At 41.3% G+C, this 15,935-nt stretch overlaps 1 protein-coding gene across 2 annotated transcripts in view; it reads left to right on the top strand.

Moving 5' to 3' along the window:
• The window catches only part of LARGE1 (LARGE xylosyl- and glucuronyltransferase 1), a 361,133-nt gene that overhangs the window by 167,263 nt on the left and 177,935 nt on the right, over window positions 1–15,935 (top strand). For both annotated transcript variants that reach the window (XM_084627513.1, XM_084627512.1), the window contains exons 3-4: window positions 2,168–2,469; window positions 6,285–6,367. In XM_084627513.1, the coding sequence (XP_084483639.1) occupies window positions 2,168–2,469; window positions 6,285–6,367 (385 nt within the window). The remainder of the gene's footprint in view (window positions 1–2,167; window positions 2,470–6,284; window positions 6,368–15,935) is intronic.

The raw sequence follows: 15,935 nt of genomic DNA, 5'->3' as shown, positions 1-15,935 counted from the left end.
ACTTCCTTGTCTTTTAAATGAAAGCTGAGATTTTCACAGTCACTTGCCTCCAGCTGTTGGGGTTTTAAGAAGAACACCTGCTATTGCAAGACTAGTGAGAAAATCACGAGTTGGTAAGAAAGCAATGCTGTGCAGAGGGAGTTGTTGCAGTAGCCCTTATGAGATTCTTTGGAGGAAAAAAAAAACCTCTTCGTATTTAACACTTTCTATGTAGAACTTCATATCAAATAGCTAGGCTTGGCAGGATTCAGTTTAAATCAGTAGATTTCAGTAAACGTCAATTTCAGCTGACACATTGAAATCAATGAAACAAAGATTGATTGGTAACAGTGGACTGGAGTGCAGCTTCCTCCCATTGAGGCTACAGGGATTGGGTGTCACCAGCCCTGCAGCAGAATTTTTACCAAAAAAAAAGTTTAAAGGGCATAAAAAAATTGTCATCAATAACTATAGAATTGGTTGCATTTAAAAAAAATTTTTTTTTGAAATGGTGAGGAAAACATTATTGCTAATTTTTTAACATGTTTTGGCCAGCTCTAAACAATAGGTAGTTTTGCTAATGTTAGATTTTTGTGTTGACTATTTCCGAATGAGGTGGGATCCAGTGGAAAGAAAAGGATGTGATCTGTAAAAATTGTGTCATAATGCATATTCATAAGGGGGCAGGTTAAGGATAATCAGGCAACTCTGAATCTGGTATTTCCTAACTGTTGTGTGCTTGGCTTTGCAACCTTAAGAAAATGTTGTGTTTTGTTTATGTTAAAAAAAAATAAGTATTTGGGTTTTTTTTTTAACAAGTTACAAATATCAACAAACAAGCATCAGAATTCTATCTTTACACATATTTACAAACTCAGACACACCTATCATAGATATTCATATTTTTACAAAATTAAACGGGGGGGGGAAACTAATATATAGTTCATGCATATTTGTGTGTGTGTGTATCTGATGTGTAACAGTGGAGGCTTGAAAACTGGTTCTCATTTCTGTAACAGTTTTTCATAACCTCAGTTTGAGGAGTTTAGCATTGATCAAGTAAGAAAAACAGTAGAGCGAAGCAGGAGATGAAGAGGGTCTTTGCAGCAGGGAGATAAATTTAAGAACGAGGTGATGTTCTGGTAATAAGGATAGTTCAGCAATAACTATATGATTTTGTGTTTTCTAAGCCACTCACAAATTGGTGATAAAGCCAGTGTGATTGTGTACAGTGAGGGGGATTGTGAAACAGTACAGCCTTTAAAATGCATGTGGGCAGAAAGTTTATTTTTGAGAAGTACTCTGTACAAGACATTCACCCATCATCCTCATTGCAGTGACGTGTTGCAGTGTACTTAGCCCTTGTTAACTACAGACTGTCCCGCAACTCTGTGGACACCTGTAACCATTCATTTTTATTGGTCTCATTTAATTTTAACTGAAAATTATTTAACACTAGATTTGGTTTTTTTAATCACCTCTCAAACATTTGCCATGAATATATTGCTCTGTTAAAACCAATTTGGAAGAATGTCTCTGTCACTAAAAGATTGGCTGCCTCTCTCCATTTCCTCTCTCTAAACCCCTGTGGCAATAACACACCTGGAACAGACAGTGGAATGATCCTCTCTTGGGTACTTTATATGTAATTATGTTTTCCTTCTCCTGTATCTTGGGTCTCTCCTGAGTGATGTAAATCACCCCCTCACACATGAAATCATGCAGGGTCAATTCTTGGCAAGATGTGACATCTGAAATGCTGCAATTTTTTGGGTGGGAGAATAGAAAAAATACTCTCTCATACATTTTTTTTTTAAACATTTTCTTCCCTCACTGTATGTTAATTGTCACTTCCTCTAACAATATATTAATTGTCATTATATTAAATCCTCCTTTTCCTCATTGTCTTCCAGTTTAGGCCCTGATTCTGGCAAACACCCCTGTCCAAGACAAACATGCTCATCTTTATGTATGTACTTAAGTTCCCTTGAAGTTAATGGGACTTGAAGTCAGTAGGCCTGAAGCAACTGCCTAAAGTTAACCATGTGCTTAAGTGTTTTCTTGAATTGGGACCTTACTCTATATAAGAGGTGGATTTATTTGAAATAAACATCTGTGTTTTTGCTATGTAAAGCACACACAAAATGTTAGCCCTGCTCTCATCCAGATATTATTTTCCATCCCTTAGATGGGAAGGCGGTGTCGCTATCGCCAATCGAATCTCAGCCCCATAGCCCTCATTACACAGCCTCGAACCAGCGGGAGCGGGAGAGCCTGGAAATACGCATGCGGGAGGTGGAGGAGGAGAACCGGGCACTCCGCAAGCAGCTCAGCCTGGCGCAGAGCCGGAGCCCAACGCACCGTCGTGGCAATCACTCAAAAACCTACTCCATGGAGGAAGGGACTGGGGACAGTGAGAGTCTGCGCGCTGGCATCGTGGCAGGGAACAGCTCAGAGTGTGGGCAGCAGCCAGCAGTGGAGAAGTGTGAGGTAAAACAAAATGCATTACCAGAAACAATGAATGCTGGGAGGGGTGGGAGATTTATTCACCCAAGGACTGTGCTTCTGAAAACGCTGCAATTCCCTTCAAGGGATGTTGTGCAGTAAATTCTAATAGATTTACATTGTACTTTGTTTTTGTCCTCTTTTGATGCTCTTGAAAATATTAATTTTTCTTCCTGATGTTGGTCTCTGTTGTTATTTGGCTGATGTCTTGTTTTTGATTCTCGTGGTCCAGATTCAGGTGTAAACTGGCCTCTGTTGACTGCACTAAAGCAATGCTGATATACGTCAGCTGTGAATCTGGCCCCAGATGTTTCCAAATGAGCTGATAAAGACATAGTGCTTTTTAAAATCTTACTTCCTTGTTTGTGCACCAGCCGTCCTGTCAGCACAACTCTTGAGTTTCTGTTCCTTAGATTGCTGCTGTCTAATCTGTTTGCTCTTCTGAATTGCCTATCAATGGAGTATCTAGTAGCAGCTGATGCAAAGCCACATGTTCTGTACAATTAGCTACTGCAGACTCTCGTAGGAGAGGTGTGGTCAACTCCATGGGCTTGGGGGGGGTGTCTGTTTTTGAGTAGTAGTTCATTTTATGCCTGCATGTTTGCAGTGGATGTCATTTAGACTTTCAACTGTTTGATTGTATCTGCAAATCAGGTAGTTGGACATCTAAGGTATATCAACATGCACCCACAAATGTTCAGGTGTAAAACTGGAAGCCAGGGTGAGGCCTATTTCAAAATGAACCCAAACTGGAAGGGGCAGGAGGGTCAAAAATAGATTACCTACCCCCATTAAAAAATTAACACGTTTAATCTGATACCTGTCACCCTTTTTAGCTTGTTTTTTTTCCCTGAAAAAATAGAAGGTGAAAAATAATACAATTGAGGGGCAAAAATTAGTCCTAATTATCTCTTCATATAAAATTAGGCCTGCTGCCTATTCAGCTGACAAATTTGATATATCTATTAAAACTAAAACACAGGTTACCAGTGCTGGGCTTTTTTTCTGACAATCAAAAAATGTAATATTGGGGCTAAAGATGGGGTGTCAGATTTTTTTCCTCCGAACAATGAGGGTCTGATCTTTCTCTCTGTGTAATACAGGAGAGATGTGTCATAGAATTCAGTGGCAGGAGGATAAGGCCCTAAGTAAATAAATTTGACCTTCCTTCTTATTCTTAGTCAAGCACTGCTTAGCTCATTCCTAGCCTCAATACCCTCAACCAATTTAAGGCAAGTGAATAGCTGTTAAAAAAGAAAATGTTTTAAGTGGCCTTCCAGAAATACATGTGCTTCCTCTGTAGGGTTTAGCTGGAGGCAATGGTTATATAAAACATGAAACCTCACTGCGCATTCCGTGCCCCTATCTAACCACATGCAATATTGATAACGAAATAGCTTTTCCTTCTTCTTAAGGAATTCACATTATAATTCACTCACACTCACACAGAGTTTTTCAAAATTTGAAGGTATTAACTGAATCTTTCTACATTCCTGACCTAAGAGCGCCTGTAGCAAGGCTTGGGGTGTGAAGTAGAGAAGGGGAAGGGCCTGGGAAGCATCTGGTGATCAGTAATATCAAGTGCTGCAAAGAGGTCCAGCAGGAGTCATATGGATATGTTTCCCTTGCCTCTGGGCCGGGGGAAGTAATTCAACAGAGCAACAAGTACCGTCTCTCTATTGTGCTCTGGCCTGAAGCCTGACTGAGAGGGATCTAGGACATTGGCAGCTGACAGATGGCACGAGAGAGAAATTTTTGGTAACTTCTCAACCAACTTGCTTAGAAAAGGGAGGTCAGAGACAGGACAGGCTCATGCTAACATAGTTTAGAATCTGATTTTTCTGGTCAGGACAGACCAGACAAAACTCTGCTTGTAAGCAATATTGTGTCTAAGCCCAGTCTATAACATGGCTTCGGAATGATTGTACCTAGTCTACAATCACCTGAAGAAAGTAGAATTTAAGCTGTGTATAAAACCAGTCTGCTAACATGACTTTAATTGACAGTAAGGGCTTAGATCTCCATGAAGCCATAGATAAATTGGGAGACACCCAGATGGGAGATTAACCAAGCATATTGCAATTAGGAATATACCGGAATCCAAGTCTATGGATGCAGCAGTTTTAGGTTAAACTGCTCTTACTCTAGCAACCTATCTTGTTTTGTTATATCAGACGCGGGGTCTGATCTTGCTAAGTGCTGAATGGCCTCAACTCCACTGACTTCAGTGTGAGTTTATAGCATTGAATACCTCACAGTGTTGCTCCCAAAGTTTCTTGCAATACATCTAATGTGACTGATAGCTAAAGCTACAATTTTGTCAAGAAATTTTTTTTAGTAAATTTCCCAGGGAAAAATAAGTCACAGAAAGGTCACGGGTAGTTTTTGCTACATCAACATACACAATAATATAGTGGGGTACAGTGGCTGAAAGGTGAGAGAGGAGAGCAAGCCCACCCTGCACTCACCCTAGAGCAGTGGCTCCTGTCCCCTGGAGTTGGGCCCCGCTCCCTCATGTGAGCGTTGCAACCTGGTGCATGGGGACACAGCACCAATCAGGTTTGCCCATCTATCCCATGTAGATGGAGACAGAGGGGCAGATGGGTCAAACCTGAGGGATGCTAACCAAATATGTTTTTACCACAATTTCTAAGATTTCACAAACTCTACTCAATCATTTATGTGACCTTGTGACAAAATCATAGCCCTACTGATACCTAACACATGGTGCAGCTCTTCTTCCTGCCACCCACCACTCCAGATTCTGGTTGTATGGATAATACATGTCTCTCAAAACCTACAGATCTTTCCAGCCTGTGTTGTAGTCCACTTTTGGGGACTGCTGACTAAGTGAGGAGTGAGAATTCCTATTTGTTCTCTGCATAGTGGACTCCCTCCAGAAAGTGAGAGCTGTCTGAGTGAGAAACTAGCTAGCCAAGCTTCAAATGGAAACCAGCTAGGCATCCCTACACCTTTACAGCTATGTCCAGTTTCAGAGCTTTGTTCTGTCAGCGTGGTGAGCCCTCTTTGTTCATTTAAAAGAAAAAAAGGAAGAGTGGGGATGTTCAAATCAAAATCTGTAAAGGTTAATTTTCTGTTTCCCAAAGCAATGGCAATTATTTACTGTGAACCATTCAGAGCAGGGTAAATATCAAGTTAGTTAATAATTATTGCTGGGGACCAGTAGCACCTTTTCACCTTTCCCTACCCCTCCTTGAGCCTATAAGAAGAACTTGCCAAATCTCTGCCTCAGATTCAAAGGAGCATGGGGGAGAAGTGGTAAAACTATTTTTGTGTCTTCCTCCATCCTTGCTCTCCCTCAGATTAAAAGCTAAATAACCATATTTAGCTTTTAGATGATGTAAAATTCCTGAACTTATCTGCTTATAACAAACATACATACATTTGTAAATCTCAGTACAGTAGATAAAATAGTGTTTAAAATGTGTCTGCATATTTGCATACTTTGAATAGTATACACAGAAATTACAGATCTATATGGAATACATATACACACAAATATAAAATACTCACACAGTTGATAAATACAATGTCTTTCCTACATCAGATGTAATTTAGCAACAGTAATGACTTTGGAATGATGATGGTGTTATAACTCAATTAAAATGTTTTTAACAAAACTGCCTCAAGTGGGCTGCAAACAGCTGCAGACCACCCACTCCAATCTCCAACAATTGCCGCAATAAATATAGCCCTGTCATGTATGTTTTTTCTTTCATGAATGATAAAACACAAAAAAGGCTTTATTTTTGTTCCTTTTGTTTCCTTTTCTCCCTCAGACGATCCACGTCGCCATTGTTTGTGCTGGGTACAACGCCAGTCGGGATGTTGTCACGCTTGTCAAATCAGTCTTATTTCACAGGTAAAAGTGGCTTTCTCTTCTTATATGTTGTGTGTCTGAGTCCAACAAAATAAGCACTTGCTCTTTCTAAACTCTCCCTTCAGGGGAGATCAGCTCTCCTTGCCAGGCTACAGCAAGTAATCCTGTTTGTTTGGAAGCAAGAGAGGTTGGGATTTACATCTAACCCCCACTGTTCCAGGAGTAGTTTACAACTCCTCCTTCATGCAGACTTCTGTAGTGGGCTCATGGATCAGTGGTCCAGTCAGTTACACCCAATACATTATGGGAGCATAGGGACTTTGTCTGTCTATCTGTACTATAAAATGCCTAGCACACTTGAGTGATGTAAAATAACAATATAATACTCATTAGGCCTAGGTCTAATAGTTTATGGCACAGGTGTAGATTTATATACAAACATGGTGATTATGTTGCCCCAGCCTATAGTTTACACCATATTTTTACAAAGTAGACCTGTTACCGTACACAATATACTCACCAAGGTCTAGATTGTGCACTCCTATGTCTTCAGTGAGCACATGGTATTCACAATCTGGCCTTAGCACATCAAGTGCAGTTAGAGCTAGTAGAGGGTGACCGTGTTTGAGACTGAAGAAGAAATGTCCAATCGCCAAAAGAAATGGCACTCCTAGAATATTGACATTGTGTGTAATGGTGTGTACTCATCTTATGTTCATTGGTCATCTTGGTGAGGGACAACAAAAAGGTGTGTCTACGCTCTGAATGGTGTGTAGAGTACAGATGCTGCATGCCTCAGCTAGCCAGGGTATAAATAGCAATGTAGATGGGGAGGCATAGCTTAGACGAGTAGAGTGCCCTACAAGCCTGAACCTCCCCAGGGTCTATACCCTGCGTGACTCTCCACATGCCCAAGCTGTGCCTCCCACATCTACACTGCTATTTTTAGCAGTGTAGTGTCCTGCTTCCTCCTCACCATGATGAAAGTCTTTCCCCACTGCCTCTCCACTGCCAGAGCCTTTCACTGTGGCATATTGCTACACATCGCAGTATCAAGTGTGAATGCAGCTTGCCGTTCGCTGTGGAGTATAGCTAAGCCTGTAATGTCTGTACTCCACAAACCGCTGTAAGTGTACATGTAGTGAAATGTTTTCCTGGGGGTGGGGAGGGGAAGGGGTGGAAAGGGTGGAGAGAGGTGATCAACCTAAATCAGACTAAGTAGGTTATCAAAATGTGCTAAGAATGAATACTTTGCCCTTACTCATGGTCAATGTTACACCTGGCACCAGGAGTGGTCCCATTGAAGCCAGTAGGCATGATTCTTCACTGCCTTGCAGCTTGTGTAGTCACTTATTACCAGTGTAAAGTGAATGTAAAATACTCCTAAATCAGAAGGGTGGTGTGAGCCCTACTTAGTACAGCTGTAAATGACTGCACAAAGTGCAAGGCAATAATCATGTCCAGTGAGAATATTTGTGGAATATTCAATGTGAACAAGGGTATCAAAATGTGACCCTAAGGGTATGTCTACACTGCAGTTGGGGGTTTGATTGCAGCACATGTAGAAATACTAGAGTCAGCTTTGGTCTAAGATAGATTAAATGTTAGATCATGGACACCAGCTGCTCTAGTATGTACCCAGGGTCCCAGGTGGGGAGAGCTAGCCGCTGTAGCTCTCTGAGCTTCTGAGACTTCACTGTCTTTATTGCCTGAGCTAGATGTGAGTTAGCTAGATCACAGCTAGCTCAGGTATGTCTATGTGTGCTGCAGTGACACCTCCCAATTACAGTGTAAACATTCGCTTACAGTGACAGTAGTAGAAGAATCCTGGGCTTATCTATACACATAGTTGAACTGGTTTAACTTAGGGTGTGACCTTAAATTTAAACTTGTGAAAAATGCTGTATTGACACTTTTCAGAGTAACAGCCGTGTTAGTCTGTATTCGCAAAAAGAAAAGGAGTACTTGTGGCACCTTAGAGACTAACCAATTTATTAGCGCATAAGCTTTCGTGAGCTACAGCTCACTTCTTCAGTTTAAGTCAGGCTTATTTCAGTTTAACTTAAGTTGATTAGGAACAGGTTCAAGCTAAACTGTTAAACTGAAATGTGTGTGTCTACACAGGGGTTTTCAACAGCTTGACTATTGTCTATTATTGATTTTAAGGAGTACTGTGGAAAGGGATCTGGGGGTCATAGTGGACCAGAAGCTAAAGATGAGTCAACAGTGTAACACTGTTGCAAAAAAAGCAAACATCATTCTGGGGTGTATTAGCAGGAGTGTTGTAAGCAAGACATGAGAAGTAATTCTTCCACTCTGCTACGTGCTGATTAGGCCTCAACTGGAATACTGTGTCCATTTCTGGGTGCCACATTTGAGGAAGGATGTGGACACACTGGAGAGAGTCCAGAGAAGAGCAACAAATTATTAAAGATCTAGAAACCATGACCTATGGGGGAAGATTGGTGGGGGGACAGGGGACGGAGAGGGGAATGATAAGTTATCAAGTACATAAAAGGTTGTTACAAGGAGGAAGGAGAAAAATTGTTCTTCTTAACCTCTGAGGATAGGACAAGAAACAATGGGTTTAAACTGCAGCAAGGGAGGTTTAGGTTGGACATTAGGAAAAGCTTCCTAACTGTCAGGGTGGTTAAGCAAGGGAATAAATTGCCTAGGGAAATTGTGGAATCTCCATCATTGGAGATTTTTAAAAGCAGGTTAGACAAACACCTGTCAGGAATGGTCTAGATAATACTGCCATGAGTGCAGGGGACTGGACTAGATGACCTCTTGAGGTCCCTTCCAGTCCTATGATTCTAAGATTAAAAACTGCCTGTTCCCTAAGCTTTTGGAGAGAACATAAAGAAGAAAGAATGGCCCCATTCTCCTATTATTTGTTTGTTTTTTGCACTGACATATAGGGAACTTTAGAAATAATTTTGTTGTTGTTTTTTTTACAGACAATGAGGGGCAAGGGATTTACTGTTTCCTCCCTTAGTTCTCTATTTCTAGGATCACTGGAAAGTAAAAGCAAGTTAGCAATTATAGATACATTTTCCTGCTGCTATAAATGAAATTAAACATTGAAATTGTTGCAGAAAGGAATGCCAGTAAAAACAGCTTGACAAGTTTAAGAAGATGTTTGAGATGCAAAGAATGACAGAGATCTTGAACTCTCAAATTAACTCCTTTACAGCTAAGTGTTCTCCATGGGGTATAGTTATTACTGTACCATAAGTTTTAATTACCATTCAGTATTGACTTGTAACTCCTACTTAGAAATTAGATGTCACTCATATTATTTAATCTAGAAATAGAGTGGGTTTTTTTGACTGTCTATCCTGGTTAGTTTAGTTACCATCAATTCCCATTCTCATAGCTTTCATGTTATAATTTATGGCCAGACTATATGGATGGACTATATCAACTTTGAGCATGTGAACAGTTTCACTAAAGTAAGTGGGGCTACTTAACTTAGAGATAAGTACATGTGTGTTTGCATGATTGTTCATGGATGTATTGGTTGCTGTGTTTGACATGTCTTTGTATGAGGTATGAGGTGCATTTAGCTTATGAAAGATCTAGTAAAGAACTACTTTTAACAGTATTCTAGGTAGTTCAAGAATATTTATGGGGAATAAGATTTGCAGCTCGGGACAGTTGATATGTATTTCTAGGGCAGGCCACAACTTCACAGTATTAGAAACATGGGTGCTTTTGAAATTTTACCCTAAGTCCCATTTTCAAAAGTGACCTGGCACTTAGGACCCTAAGTCTTATTGAAAGTCAGTAGGAACTAGACTGCTCAGTCACTTTTGAAAATGGGACTTAGAGGTGCTCTAGAAACATTTGTCTCATCATCTTATGCATTAAAAATGTCTGATGGATTGAGTTAGTGCCTTCACCTTGGGAAAATTACTTCTAAATTTATCTTAGATCTAGGGTGATCATACATCCCATTTTGGCCAGGACAGTCCCTTTTTTTTAAGTTCTGTCCTGGCCGTCCTACCTTTTTTTTTTTTTTTGGCCGAAGTGGGCATTTGTCCTGTTTGCTGTTGCAAAGTAATAATCAGTTGCCAAAAGCAGATGGGATTAATGCCCACTTTTGCCAATAGATGTGTGACCCCTAGTGGGGCGTGGAGGAACATGTGGGGCTGTGGGGGCAGCAACGCCAGCCCCACCTGGGAGGAAGGGCTCAGGAAAGTAGCTTGGGCCAGGCTGGCCCCACATGGGCAGGCAGCAGGGGCACTTGGGCCTCCCTGCACATGGGGAGGAGAGGGGGGCCTTGGGCTGGCCCTGCATGGGTGAGTGGTAGGGTGGCTTGGGCCAGCCCCTTGGACATCCAATTTTCCCTTTGGGAAAATATGGTCACTCTACTTAGATCACAAATGAAATGAGTTGGATGGTCTCAACCAAGTCCCTATTAGAAAATTATCCACATCACAAACCATCCATATAGTCTGGCATAATTAGCAATTCAGATGACCACAGCGGGAGAGTAGGAACACAGCAGGTCAGGATTGAGGGCTGACCGAAGCTTCCCCCCATGCAGCACAGTCAATGCCTGTTTTTCATAGCCTGCAAACTCCATGCTACTCCAATTCTGCTGAGTTGCCCCTGAGAAAAGTGTGTCAATTACATCAAACTGTGCTAAAAGCTCTTGTGATTTTGTGGCATGAATGTATGTTTTCTGATTCAGCTCCTTTTTACTGGGGAATGAGGTACCGTTTTGAACCTAGGTGTTCCTATAAGGAAGACATCCGCTAATATCACTGTACCATCTACCTCCTTCTCTTCCCACTCCCTGGTGCTTGAATACAAAAATAGTTTCCAAACTGCCTGGATAAGTAGCTTCGCTTGTGTCCCATGATCTGTATGGTATGTCTGGAATCACAAACTTGCTGTTTTAATAGCTGGCAGAGAAAGACCCACAGAGAGAGAACATGCTCAATATGCAAGATTTTCTGCATGTTCAAGCAGGAGAGAGGGGATAGCATGCTCCATCTTCAGAAGCTCCTGTTGTCTACATTCTTAATGACCCAGCATGCCTGCTGTCTTTTGTCTTTCTTTAGTGCACTCCAGCTCAAAGGTAGGGATATAATAAATATGTTAATGCACAGGAGGGAGGATGATTAGACTGACATGACATCCTTTTCTCAGAAAATTGCCACAGACTGTATAAGGCAGTCTAGGGACCTCCTTTGTATTAAAATACACAGTGACACTCTAGCTGAAGCATCCTTTAATTACTAAATTACAATGAAACTCTGATAAAAGCATGTGTGACATCCGCATGAATGCCAGACAAACTCATTGCAATCAAATCAGTGCTCTTACAACAAACACCAAATGAAATACAGCAGGAGGAGGGGGGACAACAAGAGCGTTTGCCTGGAAGAGGCCAAGCTCTCAGACAACAGGATGTGTTCCGGGGGTGTTCTAGGGCAAGGCTGAGGTGCATTAGCAGAGCTGCCTGAGAGAAGCTGCACAGTGTCTGCCCACATTATAAACAGCTGCACTTTCTTGCAATCTACACTCCTTCGGTTACATGGCACAATCCTTCAATTTTTCTTCATTGCTGGCAGTGTTAAATCTTGTGCCTGCTAGATCACGTCTGCCTGAAGATCAATAATCAGAAGAATCTAAAAAGGTCTTTGAAAACATGCTTGGATGCATGTACATTTCACTCTTTTACAAATATATTTGAGAGTGAACATAGTGATCATAAAAGTGCAGCATAACAACATTAGTTTAAAGCCAGGTGTAGAGCAAGCAAGCAAGCCTCCATCCCACCTTTCACACACATACAGCTCCTTCAATGCAACTCATCTCTGACTTGAAATGCCTGCTGCTAGTCAGATCCCACCCGTTCCCAAAAGCCTGTCAACCATGCTGAATTGTGTTGTGCATGAATGGGAATAGAAGAAGACATCTCCAAACCAAGTCAGACTTTGAAACTACAGCTGACGTGAAATTGTACTCACACCCTCTGAACCAACCACTTGCGCCCCTCCCATTCCACCTGCATAATGCACCATGGAGACCTGTATGAACATTTCTCCAGATTAATAGCTCCTACTAACCATAAGGTCCTTTCTTTCCAGTCAAGCTAATCTTTAAAATGTATGCTTATTTCCAAGACAGCATTGTTTACATGCAGAGTACAATGTAATGAACCATGGCTTAAGTTTAAACTAATTTTCAGCTGAAAATATCCAATGTTTCCTTTTACCTCCCTCTACACCCCAAAAAAGTTACTCCAGCTGTGACCTGACCAGGGAGTGCTGCTAAGGCATGGGTCTCTGCATAGATAGCCCTAGCCTCAGTTGATATTTAGGGGACCAGATCCCCTGCTTGCTTGTTCAGCAAGATGAGAAAGGGAGCCTTGCAGACCTTCCTGTCCCCTCTCTGTGCAGGTTTTAGAATTTGGCTCCTAATGAGAGGGGTTGTTTCTATGCAGGGTGGATCTGAGTGTCATGACTTGTGTGTTTCCACTAGCTAAAAATTAAGCTAAAGCTGTTACCCTGCATCTCATCTAGAAAAAAAGGTTAAATTTAGGAAACGTGTAATTAGCGTGCTAGCTAAACCAGACCTAAACTGGACCACTTTTACTAAACAAGACAAACCCTTTGGGAGATGCTATATTGCTAACCTTATGCCAGTCACACTTCTGAGTACAACGGACTCAGCCAGCAGCATGCATTAATTTTAAAAAAGTAAATAGACGTCCCAGCTTATTCATGGTGAGGATTATTTATAATGTTACTATCTTTCTACCAACTGGCCCGAGTCAAATGAGGGCTGTTTTCTTTTTAAATAATGGTACAAAGATAGAAAGTCCCTATGGTTTCTAAAGCAGCAGGAAACATGCAGAACACTAAAGCCATCACTAAATGGAGGAAAGGACTGGGAAAGAAAGTGCAAAGTAACTGATCATTGGGCAAAATGATCACTTCAGTATAAATATTTTACATCTACAGTAAATAATATTTAAAATAAAAAAAGACAAGGATCAGTGCAATAAAAACCTAGTTTACATGAAAATATTTTAAAGTTTTAATAAAGATTTTAATGTTCACAAATCCACAAATTTAAATTCTGCAGATGTGATGTATTATAAGGAATCTTCATCCATGGATAGCTTAAGGCCTCTCTAGTCCTATTTTATTCTGGTTCTTATACCTCCCTCATCATCGTAGTATCTGAGCACGTTCCAGTAGTTCATTAAGTGATACGATTATTATAAATAAGTGTTTATTCTTGCTCTCAGCCAGGCCCCTGGGGATGGGAGGGGGGGCAATTGTGTGAGTAGGGTAGGATTTTAGTTTTGTTTTGTTTTGTGAAATGTACATGCTGCTGTGTGTGTGTGTGTGTGTGTGTGTGTGTGTGTGTGTGTGTGTGTGTGTTAGTGAAGGCAGGTTGAAGAAGTGTGCCTTGCACTTGGACCAGAAGGTGGTGGGGTTTGTGATGGTCCTGGCTTCTGGGGGAGTTCAGACCAGAGACTTGGACCAGCTCCCAAGAAAGCTGTCTCCTGAATCTGACTCAAGAATGAGGGACAGGCTCTTTAATTAACCTTGTTATTTATTTTGCATCTGGTAGTGCCTAAAGGCCCCAACCAGGTACATGAAACATGGAGTAGAAGACAGTCCCTGCCCTGACAAGTTTGCATTTTAAAAGACAAGACAGACATACAAAAATAACAAAATAACTTTCCAAAAGCACATTACTTTGTAATTAGAGTACAATTTTTCCCAGTTTTTCCATACACATAACTATCTCACCCCCAACTTCCACTCTTTTCAGCTGCCTTAAACTTCTTCACCGTCCTTGCCCACTGTTAGTGTCCTCCCCACATCAGCCTCATTTTGACAGATGGATGCCCCCCTCCCACTCCCCACACACAAACATCCCTCCAAACCACACATTGCCAAAAGTATGTGAAGGCCAGCTCTCAGCTGATTCCTCTTTCCACTGAGTGAGATGAAACCCTCTCTTTCAGATTTGTATACTTTTTGCCCAACGTTTCTCCATATTGGAAAAAGACCAGTCTAAGTGTTGGAATAGATTTAATTGATTCCAAAAGGTATATCAAAACATCATCAGAGTCTAATGAAATTTTACTTTGTGTGGAGTTGTTCACAATTCTTACAGCTAGTAGTTCAATGACACTGGCAAATACTAAAGGGGGAAGAGGACAGCTCTGCTTCATGCCTTCTGGTAATGAGAAGGATTCTGAGTTCAAACCATTGACTCTTACAGTGGAGTTGGGTTTATCATAGAGCTTTATGAACCCATTTCACAAACACTCCACAGAAACCCATAGCCTATAGACCAGGGGTTCTCAAACTGGGTGTTGGGACCCCTCAGGGGATCGGGAGGTTATTACGTGCGGGGTCGCAAGCTGTCAGCCTCCACCCCAAATCCAGCATTTATAATGGCGTTAAATATATAAAAAAGCGTTTTAATTTATAAGTGGGGTCACACTTGGAGGCTTGTTATGTGAAAGGGGTCACCGGTACAAAAGTTTGAGAACCACTGCTATAGCCCTTGAAACGGTCCAGCCACCATATCTGGTCAAAGGTCCTGTCCCCAGGTAATGCCAATACAATAGCCTTAGAGTTTCAGAAGGAGTTCAGAGTGAGTCAGGATGCTGCTCCCTTCCACAAACGTCCATGTGTGCACAACACAAACCCCCACATCCAGTAGTTTAATGCCACTGTTGGGGGAAAAAAAGACTAGATTCAAAGTTGGATGGAATGACCTCCAGCAACGTTCTGTTACATTCAGGTTGGTTATTACTTATTAAGTCTGGCTCAATTATTATCTATTGGATACAGTTCAGTTGTTGTGGTCTTAAGGGATTCTTGGTGGGGTTTGGTCATTGCTATGAACTATTTACAGTTTGGTCTAGTCTCTCAGGCCCCAATATACAAAGGATCTTAGGTGTCTACGTCTTTTTTATAGGTAGCACTGCAATATGCACAGCTCTTGCTTGGCTGCTGAATCCTGTAAATGCCTAAACTCATCTGGCATCTATGGCATTGCAGTAAAAGTTCCCTAGTTGCCTATCCTCCTGCTTCTGGGCATGCGTGGGGCTGCCTCACTGTGGGCATCAGGATGCCTATCTTCTGCCTAATCCCCAGCGCAATCCACAGAGCCGGGGAAGTTGTTCCTGTGATTTTTCTAGGTGCCTAAAAGTGAGGCATTGCAACACCTAAATCTATGAGTAGATCCGGGCCTAATAGATTACATAATTAAATCACCTCACCGAAGACATGCCTTGGCCAATATACCGTTTAGTTGTACCTGTCAATAGGTCACTGGGATCTGTATTCGGAACATAATTGTAAAATCCCTATTTTGCCTCTGACCCATACTTTCCCTCCAGCTGAATCTTCACCATGATCTAACATCTTGAAAGAGATTTTTGAGTAGTACAGCTACTCCTTTTTTCCCAGGAGGAGCAAAACTAAAGAAAATGTCACCTACATACTTCTATTTAAGTTTGATACACATTGGGTCATTTGAATTAGTATGAAATGCCACTAAACGTATGAATTTCTTTATATAAGAATTATGTTTTTCCTTTCTGTTGCTTTATTTCATCTAT

Source organism: Lepidochelys olivacea, assembly GCF_965140295.1.
Source record: "Lepidochelys olivacea isolate rLepOli2 genome assembly, chromosome: 1".
In the NCBI taxonomy this organism is placed as follows: domain Eukaryota; kingdom Metazoa; phylum Chordata; order Testudines; family Cheloniidae; genus Lepidochelys; species Lepidochelys olivacea.
This window is presented reverse-complemented; position numbering and strand designations above follow the sequence as displayed.